The sequence below is a fragment of the Lampetra fluviatilis genome, chromosome 2, assembly GCF_964198595.1.
Source record: "Lampetra fluviatilis chromosome 2, kcLamFluv1.1, whole genome shotgun sequence".
NCBI lineage: Eukaryota > Metazoa > Chordata > Hyperoartia > Petromyzontiformes > Petromyzontidae > Lampetra > Lampetra fluviatilis.
The window spans coordinates 9,546,507-9,564,412 of record NC_136276.1 but is presented as its reverse complement, the minus strand read 5'-3'; the positions used below and the strand labels follow the sequence as shown (position 1 = coordinate 9,564,412).

The 17,906-nt window shown below is 48.4% G+C and overlaps 1 protein-coding gene across 1 annotated transcript; it reads right to left on the bottom strand.

The window, feature by feature from the left end:
- Positions 1-8,308: 8,308 nt before the first annotated feature.
- Positions 8,309-12,927, bottom strand: LOC144941927 (putative E3 ubiquitin-protein ligase DTX3). The gene is made up of 4 exons (XM_078868429.1): positions 12,851-12,927; positions 10,127-10,479; positions 9,696-9,913; positions 8,309-9,470 (listed from the first exon to the last, which is right to left on the bottom strand). The coding sequence occupies exons 2-4, from the start codon at positions 10,466-10,468 to the stop codon at positions 9,401-9,403; spliced, it is 630 nt and encodes a 209-aa protein (XP_078724555.1). The 5' UTR covers positions 10,469-10,479; positions 12,851-12,927; the 3' UTR covers positions 8,309-9,400.
- Between the last annotated feature and the right edge of the window lie 4,979 nt (positions 12,928-17,906).

Here is a 17,906-nt window from a genome sequence, read left to right as displayed (position 1 = left end):
CTCAAGTCTTTGCTCTCGAGTCCCGAGTCAAGTCGAGTCAAAGATGAGGCAAGTCCAAGTCGAGTCTGAAGTCATCAAAATCATGACTCGAGTCTGACTCGAGTCCAAGTCGCATGACTCGAGTCCACACCTCTGAGGTGGGACAAAGTCATTGTTGTGCAAGTCACAAGTAAGTCTCAAGTCTTTGCTCTCGAGTCCCGAGTCAAGTCGAGTCAAAGATGAGGCAAGTCCAAGTCGAGTCTGAAGTCATCAAAATCATGACTCGAGTCTGACTCGAGTCCAAGTCGCATGACTCGAGTCCACACCTCTGGTGATCAGTATGACATAAGTGCACCAAGTTTGCAGTCGATACCACATTGTGAAGTGGGTTAAAATTGATTTACAATATTTGAGGATACAACAACGACAACAACAGACACAGCGAGTTAAATGAAAGCATGTAATAATAAAAAAAGTGGAAATGTTTACTGCTTCGGAGCTGTCTGGAGGAGGGTGAAAGCTTTAAAGTCAAAGTGTGCCCCGGTAGTGCAGGGCGGGTTGGAGCACGCGGTGATGCAGCCACGCACGTTGCACCCTGAAGCTGGCGACTCGGAATTGGATTGCCGGCCACCGCTAACTAATATCAGCGCAGACTTGTTGGTATTAATTCTAGATTTTAAGCTTTCGTGACTGCAATGATTCATACTCTTAGGTTTTTCGGTAAAGTCACGTAGATAAAAAAATTCGAATAAGAAATAATAGAAATAATAATTAATATATTATTTCTATTATTATTGATATTTTTTTTTATTATTTATTGTTGGTGTAGGGGTGTTAGAGAGAGAGCCGTTATGCATGGCAGCTTATGGGAAACAAACACAGTGGGCAGGGCTACGTGAGTGCACGGGGGGGGGGGTGCTCTCAACGACGTCCGCACCAGGCAGCCCGGGGCCCCACCCCTCAGCGGGGGTTGAGTATAAAGGGGGATGTGTCAGAGGGCTCGGGGCAGAATGTTAAAGCTAAACCAGTGAAGACCGAAGATCGTCTAGCTAGAGCCCTGGACTCCCCTGGGACGCCGCCCTTGTCAGGGCCGCGCAGGACCGAGCCAGCGGCGTGGTCCCGAGAACCAGAGCTAGTGCTCTGGGACTCCGGGTACCGTAGCCCGACTTACCAGTGTCGGGCCAGACAGCCTCCCCTAGCCCGTTAGTGGAGGACTAGGAGGTAGGTCAGAGATAGCTAGCAGTGTATTCCCAGCTAGCCGGGTGAGGGGGCCGATACCCCCTCCAGTATTGTATGTCCGCGGTTGTGACAACTATTGCGGAATAAATACGTGTGCCTCAACCCCGGGTGTCCAAGAGTCCTCAACGGTATTACATCTGGTGTCAGAAGTAAAAATCTATGAACATGGACACGCGCCGGTCAGCTCGGGTCAGGCTACCGGGGGCGGAGGACACCGCTGCAGTCGGAGAGCCCGGGACGGGTGAAGAGAGCACGGAGCAGTCGGGGCCAGATACGGCTACGCCGCAGCAACAGGAGGGTGGAGAGGTGTCGGCAGAGGGGCTGAGGCAGGCGCACGCCAAGCTGATGGAGCTGCTGCACGCCGCTGCCAGCATGCTGGACCACATCACTCAGCTGGGGGCTGCTGGACCGCCACGGGGCGACGAAAGCCGACGACCACAGCGCCTTCCCGCCATTTCGGCGGAACACCAATTTGAAAATCCCGCCATCACCGCAGCTGCAGTTGAGGGCGTGGCCGGCCTGAGCATCGCGTCCAACGGCGGGCATACAGTACCTGCCGCGTCATCGCCAATGGACGGGACGTCACCACGGGTGCGACCGGCGATGCCATCGGTCGTGCGCGCCGAAGCAGAGCCGGGTGAGGGGGACGAGGAAGGGCGACCTTCTGCGGCAGCCGCTGCGCTACATCAGCGACTGCCTCCACTCAAAGAATTTGTGGGCGAGGAAGGCGACTGGGGCGGCTTCCAGCGGCGCTTCCTCGCTCACCAGGAGATGGCGAAGTGGACGGACGCCGAGGCTCTCCGCGCGCTGCCAGCACTCCTCGACAGCGACGCCCTCGCCACTTTAACATCGGCACCGAAGGAGAGGCGCTCTACGCTGCAGACGGCGATGCAGGTGCTGGCTGCAGTTTACGGTCCACCGTCAGACTGTCGCCAACTCTTCTACGATCGCCAGCGGGGGGCAAAGGAGTCGCCTCTGGCGTACCGCACAAGCCTCCTGGCACTGGCAAAGGCGGCCTTTCCACGGATGGACAACGAAGGTTGAGACGCCATGGTTACAGAGAAGATACTCCTGCTGGCGGACGACTTGGAGATCGTCATCGTCGCACAGGACGACGCGGAGATGTGCTCCCTCCAAGCAGCACGACTCCTCCACGCAAACCTGCTCGCGCAACGACGCAAGGCCAGCAAGGCGGCGAGCGGGCGTACCGTGGCCGCAGCCACCCTCCCGGCGGAGGAGATCTGCGCCATCGACCATCAACGCCGGCAGGGAGCGGGAGTACGGGCGGACCGGGGCGGCTCGAGCCATCCCGATCATCCGTCGTCGTCACCAGCGCTCCCGCGCTGCTACAACTGCAGCATCCGGGGCCATGTCGCCTCGGAGTGCCGCTCTCCTCGGCAGCGCGGGACGACACCTCGACGGGACGCCGGCCCTCTTCCCAAGCTCCATCATCATAACCCGGCGAGTCGCGGCACCTCACATGTTTGGCCCACGCACACACCCGCCACACACTCATACACCGCACCGATTGGGGGGCCAATATCGCGCACCATCGCACCAACACGCACCGCTCTGGGTACTCAGATTGAACCCAGCCAGTGGTCCGTGTTGGCCCATCGTGTTGTAGCCGGGTCGTCGGCCGTTGTGGGGCACATCGACGGGGTCGAGGTGCGCATCCTGGTCGATACGGGAGCATCGGCGACCATTATTTTGGAGTTAATTTACAATATTCTCCCTGCCCAGAGCCGTCCTTTGATGCCTGTTAACGTGCCATTCTTTGCTGCTAACGGGGGCTCACTTGGCATCATCGGACAGATTCGAGCCCTAATTTGTATCGGGGATATTAAATTGTCTGGGCCGATTTTTGTTACCTCCTCGCTGGCGGTTCCGTGCCTGCTGGGGACGGACTTCCTGGCCAAAATGCCGATTAGGATATTAATCGACCAGGGATGCATTGAGCTCCCGTCGGGCCGACGCATGGCGTTTCTGCCATCCCCCGGTACGAGTCGGACGGCGTTCGCAACGGTGCCGGCGTTTGTAGATAGAACGGTGCGCGTTCCTCCGGGGGCACAAATGTTGGTTCCTTTGAAACTTCGGCGGCCCTTCGCTAAGGGCATTGGGGCCCAAGGGGTTCTGCTGGGGCCATCTAGGGCCGGGGTTAGTGGACCTCATTTACTTCCGGCCCAGACCATAGTAAGAGGGGACGGAGACCCCTTCATCGCGGTCCTCAATGTGGGCTCGCAGACGGTGGTGGTCCCGCAGGGGACCGTGCTTGCTCACGCGACGCCGGTGCCCTGTGAGGAACCCGTCGCGAATCACGTGAGTGCTGTCCCTGCGCCGCGACCACATTCGGACAGCGATGAAGGGTGGCTCGTGGCGCTTTGTGCGGGATCGACGGACCTGTCAAATTCAGAGCGTCAACAGCTAAAAACGCTACTGCGGGAATTTTCCGACGTTTTCAGTGGGGACAAATACGATTTGGGTTGCACTCATCTGCTGCGTCACCATATTGATACGGGTGACAGCGTGCCAATACGCCAGAATCCGTTTCGGTTAAGTCCCGCCGAAAAGGACCATGTCAAATCGGCTATTGATGACATGTTAGCCACCGACATCATTTCTCCTTCCACCAGCCCTTGGGGAGCGCCGATCGTCCTGGTTAAAAAGCAGGACGGCTCGTTGCGGTTTTGCATTGATTTTCGGCGCCTTAACAAAATTTCGGTTGCCGACGCATACCCGCTCCCACGGATGGACGAATCGCTGGACGCCTTGGCGGGAGCGCGATTCTTCTCCACATTGGATTTACTTTCGGGATTCTGGCAGCTTCCTCTGGATGATGATTCAAAGCCTAAAACTGCTTTCCGTACACCGCACGGCCTGTTCCAATTCAACCGGTTGCCGATGGGACTCCACTCAGCGCCGGCAACTTTCCAGCTTTTGATGGAATTGGTTTTGGCTTGATTGCAATGGGATTCGTGCCTGATTTATTTGGATGACGTTATCGTCTTTAGTAAAACTTTTGACGAACATCTCCAGAGGTTGCGGGCGGTTTTCCTAAAGATGCGGGCTGCTAATTTGAAATTCAAACCCCAAAAATGTCATCTGTTACGCGATTCGGTGCGTTATTTGGGACACATCGTGGGGCGCTCAGGTATTGCTACCGATCCCACCAAAACGCAGTGCGTCAGCTCCTGGCCGACTCCCACCTCGGTGGGAGAGGTCAGGAGTTTTATTGGCTTCGCGTCGTATTACCGACATTTCGTCGCAGATTTTGCGACAATTGCGAAACCCCTACACGCTTTAACATCAAAAGGGGTTCGGTTCCACTGGGGTCAGGAGGAGGATGCTGCTTTCTGCTCCCTTCGGGACGCCCTGGTAAAAGCTCCTCCCTTGAGTTACCCCGATTTTTCTAAGCATTTTTTGCTCGACACCGATGCGAGCAACACAGGTATTGGGGGCGTGCTTTCCCAGGTGGTTGACGGCGTGGAACGGGTGGTTGCGTACGGCAGTCGGGTGTTGTCTCCGGCGGAGCAAAGATATTGTGTCACCCGTCGGGAACTGTTGGCAATTGTCTATTTCATCCAACAGTATCGCCCATATCTGTACGGTCGGCATTTCATCTTCCGCACAGATCATGCGGCACTGCAGTACGCCCTGCGAGTTCAACAGCCATTGGGACAATTGTCCCGATGGTTGGAGATCCTCCAGGATTTTGATTTTGAAACCACCTACCGTAAGGGCGTTCGCCACACAAATGCTGACGCTCTGTCGCGCATGCCAACCACCTCCGAATGTGCATGCCTCCTGGGGTCGGGACGTTGCAGGCCAGCAGGGGACATACCGGTTCCGGTCCTGGCGGCCGCCGGCCACGACGAAACATTGGTTCCAAATTCAATCGCACAACAGGGAAAAGATTCCCTGTTGGGGATGCCCGTCAATGAATGGGGGCGCCTCCAGATGGAGGATACCTCTCTCCTCGGGTTGCGTCGTCGCGTCGGCTGTGCTGGGCAGGGCAGGGGTGATGCCGACGCATGGGAATTGGTGCATGGTCTGCTGATGCACTGGGACGGAAAATCCCATTGACATCGGCTGGTGGTCCCTTCGGGGTTGCGAGGCAAGGCAGTGTGGGCCGCACATGACCGCCTCCTACACCTGGGGACCCAAAAGACCCTCGCCTTACTCCAACTCGATTATTTTTGGCCAGGCATAACGAAGGATGTCGGGGATTTACTGGGGTCATGCCCTCGGTGCGCGCAACGAAAACCGCCAGCACGTGTGTCTAACCCACCCTTGCAGTCAATCAAAGTGTCCAGAGTTAACGAACTCGTCGCGCTGGATATTTTGGGCCCATTCCCCGCCACACCCAGGGACAATAGATATGTGTTAACTGGTGTGGAGTATTTTACACGCTGGCCTATGGCCTGGCCCCTTGCCAACCAGTCGGCAGCAGCCATCGTGGAGGCCTTTGTTCAAGGTTATGTCCTGGACAAAGGTGCTCCGGAGCGGCTGCTGACCGACCAGGGCAAAAATTTTTCCAGTAAATTGCTCAAAGAAGTCTGTGAGCTCCTGGGCACGAAGAAAATTCGTACCTCCCCGTATCACCCGCAGACTGACGGGATGGTCGAGCGTCTGCATCGGACCATCGCGTCAATGTTGTCACAGCAGGTGTCGGACTCACAGACCGATTGGGACTTGCAAATTCAAGGAGTATTGGCGGCGTACCGGATGGCCCCCCACGCAGCTACGGGATTTTCACCCTTCTACCTCATGTACGGCCGCGAACCTGACCCGCCTGTTCGTGCCCAGCTGCAGATCCCCGCGCCTCAGGGAAAAACTAAATTGGCTGACCATGTAAAATTAAATTTGGCCAAATTGACAGAGGCACGGGATGCTGCCATGCAAAACTCTGACCTCCGTCAGAAAGCGAATGAGCGGCTCAGACTGGGTCGGGCGCACATGCTGCAGTGGAAGCCGGGGGACAAGGCATGGCTGCACTGTCCCCAGGTGCCACTCGCAACCTCCTCTAAGCTGGTGCGGCCGTGGCGGGGCCCTGTGGAGGTGGTCGAGGTTTTGCGACCGCAGTGCGTGCGCATCAAATGGGGGAAGCGGCGGTGGTTCGTCCACCCCTCTAGATTAAAACCCTTCGTTGCGGTACACATCCCCACTTCACACACGCGTGGCCAAACATGTGGGGGGTCGACCGACTCACTGGGTCCGTCTCCGTCGCGCTCACCTAATGTCTTGCCGGCTGTGCCACCTCCAGGTGCATCAGGAATGACGGGCTCACGCCCGATCACCCCTCCTGGGGATGCCAAGGGTCACGCGGCGTCGGATGAGGACTCACTCCGAGACGGACAGTTGCCACCTGACGGTCCACCACCCGGGGTTACCCCGTGTGAGGGGCCCGCTGCACGGACACGCGCTAAAATGCGCAGACTGTTGTGAGGCCAGAAGATGTGTACATAGGTTGTGTTCATTGCGTGTTGTGTGTGTGGTGGGTTCCCTGCAAATTGTGTATAGACTGTTTTTACGGAATTCGTATTTAATCGGGGGGGTGCGTCGGGTTGTTTTCTCTTCTTGCTGTTGCGTTCTTGTTGTCTTGTTCTTGTTATTGTTGAAAAATAGTGAGGCATACGCGCGGTCAGGGGGTAAATGCGCTTTTATTGTCGTTTTTTTTTTTGTATGTTGGCAGCCGGGACGGCTGCAAGCTATGCGGGGGGGGGGGGGGGTGATGTAGAGGTGTTAGAGAGAGAGCCGTTATGCATGGCAGCTTATGGGAAACAAACACAGTGGGCGGGCTACGTGAGTGCACGGGGGGGGTGCTCTCAACGACGTCCGCACCAGGCAGCCCGGGGCCCCACCCCTCAGCGGGGGTTGAGTATAAAGGGGGATGTGTCAGAGAGCTCGGGGCAGAATGTTAAAGCTAAACCAGTGAAGACCGAAGATCGTCTAGCTAGAGCCCTGGACTCCCCTGGGACGCCGCCCTTGTCAGGGCCGCGCAGGACCGAGCCAGCGGCGTGGTCCCGAGAACCAGAGCTAGTGCTCTGGGACTCCGGGTACCGTAGCCCGACTTACCAGTGTCGGGCCAGACAGCCTCCCCTAGCCCGTTAGTGGAGGACTAGGAGGTAGGTCAGAGATAGCTAGCAGTGTATTCCCAGCTAGCCGGGTGAGGGGGCCGATACCCCCTCCAGTATTGTATGTCCGCGGTTGTGACAACTGTTGCGGAATAAAAACGTGTGCCTCAACCCCGGGTGTCCAAGAGTCCTCAACGGTATTACATTGGTATTATCTGTGAACAGACCGTGTCCTTCCTCCCCCTTTCACTAATCTGCACTGACCAGCGTGAAGTATGGTAAAAACTAAATATCCCAATGACGGGTATGGCATAGGGAGGCCTTAGTTTATCGGTTTAAAACCCAAAAAAACGCTGACTTGCAATGGTATAGCTGCTTATTGGGTCCACATTGTTCCTCTTAAGTTCTTTGCCGAGAGATCCATGGCTCAAGCTTCCTCCATCGCACGCCGTTGCTCTCTTCTCACGGTTGACGTGGCTTCTCCATGCCTTCCTCCAGTTTTTTTTTGTGAAATCACTTGATATTTTAACATCAGTGCTAGGATATGTATTTTTGAGTATTTGGCTGCGAAAAGTGTCCACATACGCCACTTTGTTGAGCTATCATTTGTGGCCATGTCGCTTTTTAAAAAGAGCTACGTAACTCAGTGGGACTTACCTGCTAAAATAATAGAGTGGTAGTAAGCAGACATTTTTTTGTGCATATATATACTTTAGTCATTATGCATGAACTATTATTTTTTTTCTGGCTCTACTAAAAGCCTAGTTGGTAATATTTTATGGAGGAGAGTTATGATCAGTCACCATCACGTACTGTCTATTTTTTTGTCTGAAATAAGAATAAGAAACAGAGGCCTGGCACATCTGTAGCTGCGTTTCTAGTGGTGAAGTTGGTTTGTATTGGAGTGTGTCAGTCGATGTCGAAAAGTACCGTGTGGAAAAAGAGGAAGTAGCTTATTTTCGATTTTGTATTTGTTCCGTCAGGCGATACATGTTCATGCATGAGGGACAACACAGGATAATGCTAACACCACTGCCACTACAAATAAGTAAAATTTTCATCCACTGCTGGATAAGGACCGCCCTCATGTTGTGTGTCTCAATGGAGTTATTTGACCATACTGTACTTTACGTTAATCAGAGCAAGTTGGTGGGAGCATTGAGGTATAATACAATAATGGACTTTGCCACACTCTCCTCTGTTGCCCATCGCGTGGCTCCATTGAAACGGGGAAACAACAATGTATAGGCAAAATAAAACTAGCAATGTATGGTTTGCGCCAGTTTGCAGTTTCAAAGAGAAGCCAGAAAAAATATTGTGCGAATATTGTGCAACACAAAACAGTGTTTCTGGTAGGACGACATACCAATGATTCTAAGCGCTATTGCTATCATGGCTGCGTGTTCTAAATCTCAATTACTGTATGTTGTACAGTATTGAAGATTCCATACAAAATCTTAATGGTCTAGTTGTTTAATTGTTACATATTTTTCCCGTCGACAGTCTGCTACTTTTAATACTGGAGAGTGGGGACACAATGGTTAACATAGTATGCACATTTTGTTTTTAGCTATTACATACTTTGAAGTTCCACCAAAGGTTACTTTTATTGTTGTCTGCACAAACTGCAATGGCAACCGATTATCATACGGTTGGCAGTGCGTACAACGATTAACATATATTAAGAAATAAAATGGTAACCAGAGTTGGTTCCCGGTCATGGTATTACGACTAGTTTTGACCTACTCTTCCCCACCAAGCACTGACCAGTGTTGAGAAGCTGTCCTTTTGATAACCTTAATATTTCAGCTGGGTGGCGCTACAGATTGACAAATCTTAAGGTTGCACAAGTTCAAATTCATTTGGAGGTCGCCTTAGCCCTTTATCCCTTTCGGGTCAATAAAATAAGTATTATTTTTGTAGGAAATACTTGTCATCTGCAAAGAATGGCCCCATTGAAATTTTTGATTTTTTCAGAACTTAGGGCTGTCACTAGAGGTTAGTTCTGCAACACATTTATGTTTAAAAGAGGCACTTGTTAAAATGATAAGCAATAAAATAAATCAAACAAAAATACTGTAATCACAAAATTATTGCATATCCCATTTTCAGTAGATGCCCTTGGCCTTCAGCTCTTCTTTGACTCGGTGCAGGTAATCAGGGTCAGGATATCCATACCTAAAAAGAGAAACATTTTTTGACCATTCAGAAAGTTGGAATACATATTCACATGACTGGCATGCATTATATTTAAGAGATAACTATTGAGTGTATTTTTAATTACTTTACTATAACTATAAGCATATTTTTTGAGACAAAGCTTCATTAGATATAAATTTGAGTTAAAATCAAATGTTTGCTGGAATCACTAGAAAGAAAGAACATTCAGTAAGTATGCCTTACCTTTCAGGTCCACCATGTTTACTGGTTTTATGGTGAATATCGTTCCAGGTCACGCAGTTCTGTAATCCCGTGGTTGTGGACGTCCCTACAGTGAAGATGAGCCGCTGAGTAAAAGCTTTCTCCAGGAGGGAATGCACGTGCCGTCCCTCTGGCGAGTCGGGCAAGTACGCCGTCCTTCTTGCCCCGTAAAATTTGACTCCAGGATTTGGATGCTCGGCCTGCATTACAAGAGGAAGATGTACAACTGTGCAGAAACCACACATAGTATGCACATTTTATTTTTAGCTATTACATACTTTGAAGTTCCACCAAAGGTTACTTTTATTGTTGTCTGCACAAACTGCAATGGCGACCGATTATCATACGGTTGGCAGTGCGTACAATAATTAACATATATGAAGACATATATGAAGTTGTAGTATATATCTTACCTTTTGCACACCATGAGGAAAGTTATATTTTATAATGATAGTGCCATATTCTTCATGGCCGGGCAGATGGCTCTTCGAATCTACTGATGAGGACATGGTTCCGTTCTTAGGCTGGTTGCCTTCAATTTTTCCATAAAATGTGATACATACTGGACACACTGGTTTGATTTTCATTGCTTGCTCTATGCATGCCTTGCAGAAAGAGTGTTTGCATTTGTCCAGGGTGACCATCTTTGTGAAGCCGTCCATGCAAATTGAACAGCTGTCATCATCTTCCCGTCTTGGATCGTGATGAGTGCTCTCATCATTCATTACAATCGTCCTCTGTGCTCCCACCCCCATGGATATTTAATCTGCCACAGAACACATGCATTACATTGCACACAGTCACGTACGTACTATTGTAAAGTCACGTGATATTGTTCAACCACTGTTACTCAGTGTCCTGAAATAATTATCAATCAAGTGCCATAATGCAGTACAGTAACTGCCAGGTAGCGCTGTAATAAAAACTTACTGCTAAAAAATAACGCGTTTTATTTTACCTGATTAAAGTAATTTGGTGTTTGTGAAGGTTGCTTTAAGCATCAGGTTAACATGTAGCTTTAGCAGCCAAGTGCTTGTACATTGTGCAGATGCAACTCGTGCAACATTTCTTGTGGTGCTTCTTCCAGTTTTTTAGTGTGAACAGAAGCGAAACCGTGGACAGGGGCGACTTTCCGTGGGTAGGCGGTGGGGATGGGGTGATGTGGACTCCTGATGTGCAGTGAAGGGGGTTTGTATGTGAAGATTTAATAAAAAGGTGCCTTTATTTCCTCGGCGTTGTGGCATGTACAATGCCACCTGTATAAGCACTGGCAACTTTGTAAACTGCGTGGGCACGGGCAAACGTGAAAGCTGAAGCTCAGCTCGTGTTACCCTCCTCGCCCAAACACAAACCATGGAGGTGAGCCATCTGCTGGGGCCACTGACATTAATAAATCTGGGTCCCATGGCTACTTGTCTCCCCAACTTCAACAATGCTCCTATGCACCAGTCAATCTACTTCAAATCAAGATTACACACAGTAGTTTAAATCCAAATGCTATACAGTAATGTATATTTTATAATAAACTAAACTATTTATCAGGTAAGCTATTTTCAGAGGCGACCTTGCCCTGCACGATAGCTCATTAAGTGGCTTATCACATGTGGATACGTATAATCGCCAAATGATCGAAAGGCATGTTTTTAATTGTGGGGTGCAAAGCCGGGTGACCCGGATAAAAATCCAGGAGACCACAGGGAAAATACGCAAATTCCAAATATACAGCAAGCGTCAGGGTTGGGATCGAACCCAGGACACCTCCTGCATACCAGGCAAGGGAGATAACATCTCGCCATCCTGGTGGCAAAACGAGATTCCTCAACTGGCAACTCCAAATAATCCAGAATGCTGCCACAAGACTTCCCATGTACACCTGGAAGAAAAAAAACACCTCGATACTCTGATCACATCACCCCAAACCAGTAACTCTGAATTATCCACCAGCTCCCAAGGGCTCCAAAATCACCCACACGGTCAACCCCGTTTCCAAAATGTGCCATGGACCCGTCCCTGCCTACTTCCGCTTCCATCTCCCATCTTGATCTCTCACTTTATACATCTCCCACTTTATGCACTCTCCTCTTCATTAACTAAAAGCACACATCAAATATCCCAGTCTATTTCTGCTCAATGTGACACCGCTTCTTTTCTCCGTCTCCGCTAAGCATGGAATTCCCTCCCCCTGGTCATCCCTACTGCTGCATCTTTCTACGTTCAAGTCCAGGCTTAAGAGTTTCCTCTTCTCCTCTGGCTCACCGCCTCTCTATTCCATGAAGCGTTCTTCATTCACACATTTGATCACACGGTCATTTACATCTTCCCCCCCCCCCCCCACGTTGTATTTCACACCTCACTCCCTGATTTTTTTTTACAGCGACATATTTTCTTTATCGTTGACTCTCAATGCGCATTAATTCCCTGATTTTGACAGCAACATATTTCAGCACCCGGTACACCACATCCAGTATGCCATGTTCAATTGGAAATTAATTCCTCCTTTTATTTAGATGCTTTATTCGTGTTGTAATTGCAATTCATGTCCAGTTCGATCACCACTAGTGCCAGTACATTTTTCTATTTTAACTGACGGAAAAAAACACAGAAATGTTGGACGATTTAACAAAATTGCATGCGTCATCGTCTGTGTGAATACTGCACAGAAACTGCAAGTCACGTTTAAGAAAGCGATACACCTCAGCTGATGCAAGTGACGGTAATCGAGGACTTTCCGTCATCGCCTGGCATTTAAATAAACTTCCGAAACCCGTGCCGATCTCGGTAATTCTAAGACCGTAGCGATATCGCGTTCATCTACGTCGCTCAAAGGTGCCGGCTACCACCGACTGTCCACACCGACATCAACAAAACTTCGCGGCTGTTAAATAGCCACTGCCTTTAAAATGTAGCGTGATCACTTGCAGCCAATGATGGCCAAGCCAGGAAGTGTCATCACGAATCATGAGTCGGGTGTGTGTCTTAACCTCCGCCGAACCCCTGAGACTGACTCGCCGAACCCCTGCGGTTCGATCGAACCCAGGTTAAGAACCACTGCTTGAAATAAATAAAAACCCCGACACGCGCACTTAACATTCATCACCGACACTCGCAAATGGCACGAACTTAACGGAATGACCCACCGAGATCCATGGCCATGCACGTTCGCACTGGAGCGTGGAGACAACGCAGGCGAACGGCGCTCAAAGTTGGCGTCTTATTCACGTTCATGCATCCGCCGATTCGCGGCCCAGTGGATAATAAATATACCTCGCCATGTGGATAATATTCCCTAGCCAGGTGGATAATATACCTCGTCGGATTAAATAACTTATTGTAGGTATTTCAATGGTAAAAACATTTTGCTGTGCGCCACTTATCTCAAATCATAGATCCAGAGCTAAAGGGGTATTAAACTCTCTCGGAGTAGGCAATTGAATATGGCCCCAGCCCAAAGGTGCACAATTTGGTGCCAAACTTGGCACCTGTATGTGCATTGATTCAAACAGAATAAGTCAAATAAAAAAAATGGTCATCAGATTGTTTTTTCAAAGGATGAATTCTCACCAGAGTAACGTCACCTATCATGTACCCTCCCCCTTATAAGATCCCAGTGTTTTAAAGAATGTGTTGAGTTTTGTTTGTGTTCATTGTGCTTGTTGCACAAATGCCAACGCAGCAGTATGAGTGTCAATAAATAATTTTAATAAGATTCTGGGTGATTGAATACGATCCCAGTGTCCTATTAAACTAAACAATGTGTTATTCTACCAGGTGAAGCCCACTGAGCTATATAGCTATTTTCAGAAGCGACCTGGCCACAAATAATAGCTCAACAAAGTGGCTCATCATGCGGAAATGTACAGCAGCCAAATACTTTAAACGCACGTGTATTCTAAATGTGGATGGAAAAACCGGAGGACCCGCAGAAAATCCACGACCACGGGAAGAACGTGCAAACTCCAAATGTACAGCAAGCGTTAGGGTCTGGATCAAACCGATAGTTGCAGCTAACATGTTACACCGCGTTGCCTCAACAACTTACTCAGCACATGCAGTAGATTAGCAATTGACCATACAAATTATAATGCAGTACACGTACTATTATTTGCTGTATACACGTGACTATACAGTACTGTAATATATTCTTGAGCAACACAAATATACTATGGATGCTAAATCCAGAATTATAAAGTCAGCTCTTGTCATATATATATCCAAACAGCAAACATCATTGGGCCAATGTTGACTGGTTTAGTCTGTGTTTTGCTAACATTAAGCCAACGTTGATTTACGAACACAAACCTGGGTGATAGTTTGCAGTGCACCGTATATGACAACAATGGGACATTGGCTGGCAATCACAGTGCCGATGTATTTGCGCTCAGGGGTCTAGGGACATCCTGAATGTACATGTTTTTTTTTACTTCCCATTCCAACGTAAACTGTTTTAATACATGTGTGAGGTCACAATTATGCTTAATATAACTGGACAACGCAAAGCCATTTGCGTTTTGATCTTGCCTGGTTTCACCTATCAAGTGTTTATCTGTGTCAAATATAGAGGTGCTGTATACTTACTTATATTACGAAATATACTTATATAGTATGTTTGTTAAATTGTAATGCTTTTACATGTGTAGTGGTGATACGCGCTGGGTGTATACGTCGTGTGCCAGCGCGTATGTACGGGTGTGTGTGTGGTGACGCGCGCTGACGGGGAGGAGCAGGCGTCAGTGCGCGGGTGGGGGTAGTGCTGCTGATTGGCTGTGTGCCGGTGACGCGCCCAGAGGGAGTGATCGGGTAGCAGCGCGGTGTGATTGGTCGGGGAGTGGAAACACGCGCTGAGCGGAACCGGATCGTAGAGATAGCGCGTGGGGATTGGGTAACTGAGGAGCGGTGCCGACGTTGAGGTCCGCATCCGCTCCGTCTCCCGGGAAGAAGAGGTATATAAGGTGATGCACAGAGGAGCAGGGGGCAGAAGTGGAACCATCTAAGAATGAAGACGAAGGTGCAGAGATAGAGCCCGGAGAGGAGAGTAATGGAGAGTAATGGAGAGTAGAGGAGAGTAAGGTATAAGTGTGTAGCCAGAGAGAGAGAACGGTCTACACGAGCTGAGTACTGTATAGTGTGTAGCCAGAGAGAGAGAACGGTCTACACGAGCTGAGTAATGTATAGTGTGTAGCCAGAGAGAGAGAACGGTCTACACGAGCTGAGTGATGTATAGTGTGTAGCCAGAGAGAGAGAAAGGTCTACACGAGCCGAGTATGCATACGGTGTAGCCAGAGAGAGAGGAAGGTCTACACGAGCCGAGTATGCATACGGTGTAGCCAGAGAGAGAGATGCAAAGTCTACACGAGGCGAGTGGAGAGTGTAGCAGAGGCGCAGAGTCTACACGAGACGAGAGAAGAGTGTAGCCGAGGCGCGGAGTCTACACGAGGCACAGAGAGCCAGCAGCACAGAATCTAAGAGAGTCAAGAGAAGCGTAGGGTGGAGAGAAGAGGTCACGAGTTGTACCGTTGTATGGTGACCGCATTGTGAAGAAGAGAGGCCACGCGTTGTATCGTTACAAGTCAAGATTTAATAAAAGAAGTGTGTTCCCGTCAAGGAGTTTCCTGCCGTCATTTTCAAATACTTCACATGTACAACAGTGATTCGCTGTAAAGTACTTACATTATCAGCACTGCTGCCACTGGCACCTCAAGCCACGCCACAGGGATCAGGAACGGAGAAAGATGATGCCTTACAGAGCAGGCTGTACCTCAGCCTCCTTTACGAACTGTTAACTTCACTTTAACTATTATATACGTTGCTAATTTTAGGAAACTCCCTCTGTGTTTGCCACTCGTGTGTGTACCGCAGTTGATTCACAAGGCTGGACTTTTGTGTGCCTGCCCAAGAAGCAGTGCATATGGAACAAAGATAGAGATTGGGGGGTTTCCAGCAGTTACAATGATCCGTCCCGCCTGTGTGACTGTCGTCATCTCACATTCTAAAGGTTTCCTGGTATCAGTTTTTATGAGATAGGCAGAATTTAACTATGGATATTGACTAAAGATGAAATAATGCTAGCAAAGGCAGGCGGAATAATCCACTATAAGAAAAGTGGACAACATGCAGACGCAGATGAGAGCAGATGCTCACTTGATGTGTTTACAATTAAAATAAAATTGGGAATCATCATCAGCCATGGGCAATCCACTTTGGAAGAAAGCTTCTACAAGCCACCACCACCTTTCACGAATCTGTGATGATACTTGACGATTCTTCACCATACTGGTGGTGGGGGTTGGTGAAGGCAGGGAGCACAGACATTGAAACAGAATTACAACGTTTAACTGCACTGTCCCTCGCCGACTACCAAATCACACGGCCCCACATCTGCCTATGACAACCTGGCATACATGGCGGTCACCCATCCAAGCATTATCCAGGCTCAAAATTGCTCAGCTTCCCAGATCTGATTAGATTGGGTGCATTTTAGGTGATTTAGGCATATAATTTACACTTACCTGTGAGAATATTAGCCCATGAGTTATCTTTCCACAATTTCGTACACTTAGTATACAGCACTATATATAACAAATACTTACACCTTGCATACCACTTGGAATGTCATAGTCTATTCTACGTGTTCCATACTTCTCATGTCCTGGCAAATGAGTTACGTAGCAAATTGTTTCTGCATATGTCAATGTAATGTATAATTTTAAATAACTTACTTACCCCTTGAGTGCCACTTGGAATGGCATAGTCTATTGTAATGGTTTCACATGTCTCGTGACCAGGTAAACAACTTGTCGAAGTTGTTGTTGTTCTTTTTGCATCCTTTGGCTGATCACCTACTATTTTGCCATAAACTGTGTGGCAGATTGGACATACTGGCTTCACCTTCATTGACTGATCAAGGCATTTCTTGTAGAAGGAGTGGTTGTATTTACGCAGTGATGTTTTATTTTTGAATTCCTCCAAACAAATTGCGCAGGTATCTTTTTTCTCGTTTTCTTGGTTTGGGATTTTGGTGGAGCTCATGGCAGAATTCAGGGTCATGTTAGTCACCGGCTTATTATTTTTGATAAGGGACCTTAACTATAATCAAGTAATATTTCACACAACTGATCCCGTGCTTTATCAACTGTTTTCTTTTCCTACAATATTCACTTTCATAATAGAGGTTTTTGGGTTAGATCGCGATCTAACGCAAAAAATAACTCTATTATGGATGATATTGGTCGCAAAAGCCTACGTGTTAATATTAACTGTCATCAGTCTTTTATCTGTTTTGAATATAATGCTTTGAACACGTTTTTGTACAGCTAAAATGGCATTATGGACTTGTGTTTTAGTTAAGCCATCTGGAATGTTAGCTGTAATCTGTCGAATAGATTTTTTTGGAAAAAAATTGTCAAAGCATCTTGAGCGTCAGAGTACACAAATGCACTTTTCCCATTTGTCTTCAACATTATATCCACTATATCACCTTCATCATATTTTGTATTCACAGATATTTAAAAATGCATTTTTTTTCAGATTCTCTAATTAACCTTTATATATTTCTAGAACAAAGTCACAGCTTGCTTTTGTTGCAGCCAAACCTCCTGTGTATGGCTGAGGAGGATCTGTACCTTCGTGAGACACGTGTTGCGACTTCGCAGATGAGGATGCTGCTCCGTTTTCATGGCTTGTGGTACTCTTAGCTTTCCATTTCAAATGATTGAGGAGTGCATCTCTAGCATTATCAACTTCTTTGTAGCTGCCTTTAAAAATAACACGATTTTGTAATTTCTTTATCACAACACTGCAGAAATGCTGTTTAGTTTTCTTGATTAATTTCTCAAACTCATCTGAATGTAGTGCACGAGCTTCACCTGGAATCAGTATTTTACACTGCTTGACATTTGAAGATACGTCTTGGTACAGGTCAAGAAGATTCTCGACTGCAATAGCTGTTGATTGATCTTTTCCATATCCCTTAACTTCGAGGCAATATTTTTGCGGATCAGTGTTATCTGAAGTCGTTATAGTGACATTGCAGTTACTTTTCAGCTTATCAAGATCCGCTTTGTGAACTGCAGAAATGTATTCGAAAATATACATTTCTCTCTCTAAAATTTACCAGGCTTGTTTCGGTCCATTTGCTCTTTCTCTTCCCCGGCCGCTACGGGGTGGATGTCCACACAACTCTCTCATTGACATGCT

Bases quoted from the DNA above. Each gene is read 5' to 3' on its own strand.
- LOC144941927 (XM_078868429.1), bottom strand. From the start codon at position 10,468: ATGGGGGTGGGAGCACAGAGGACGATTGTAATGAATGATGAGAGCACT. The intron at 9,914-10,126 runs GTAAGATATATA...CTTGTAATGCAG, and splicing joins TTCCTCATGGTGTGCAAAAG to GCCGAGCATCCAAATCCTGG. The intron at 9,471-9,695 runs GTAAGGCATACT...TTCTCTTTTTAG, and splicing joins AAACATGGTGGACCTGAAAG to GTATGGATATCCTGACCCTG.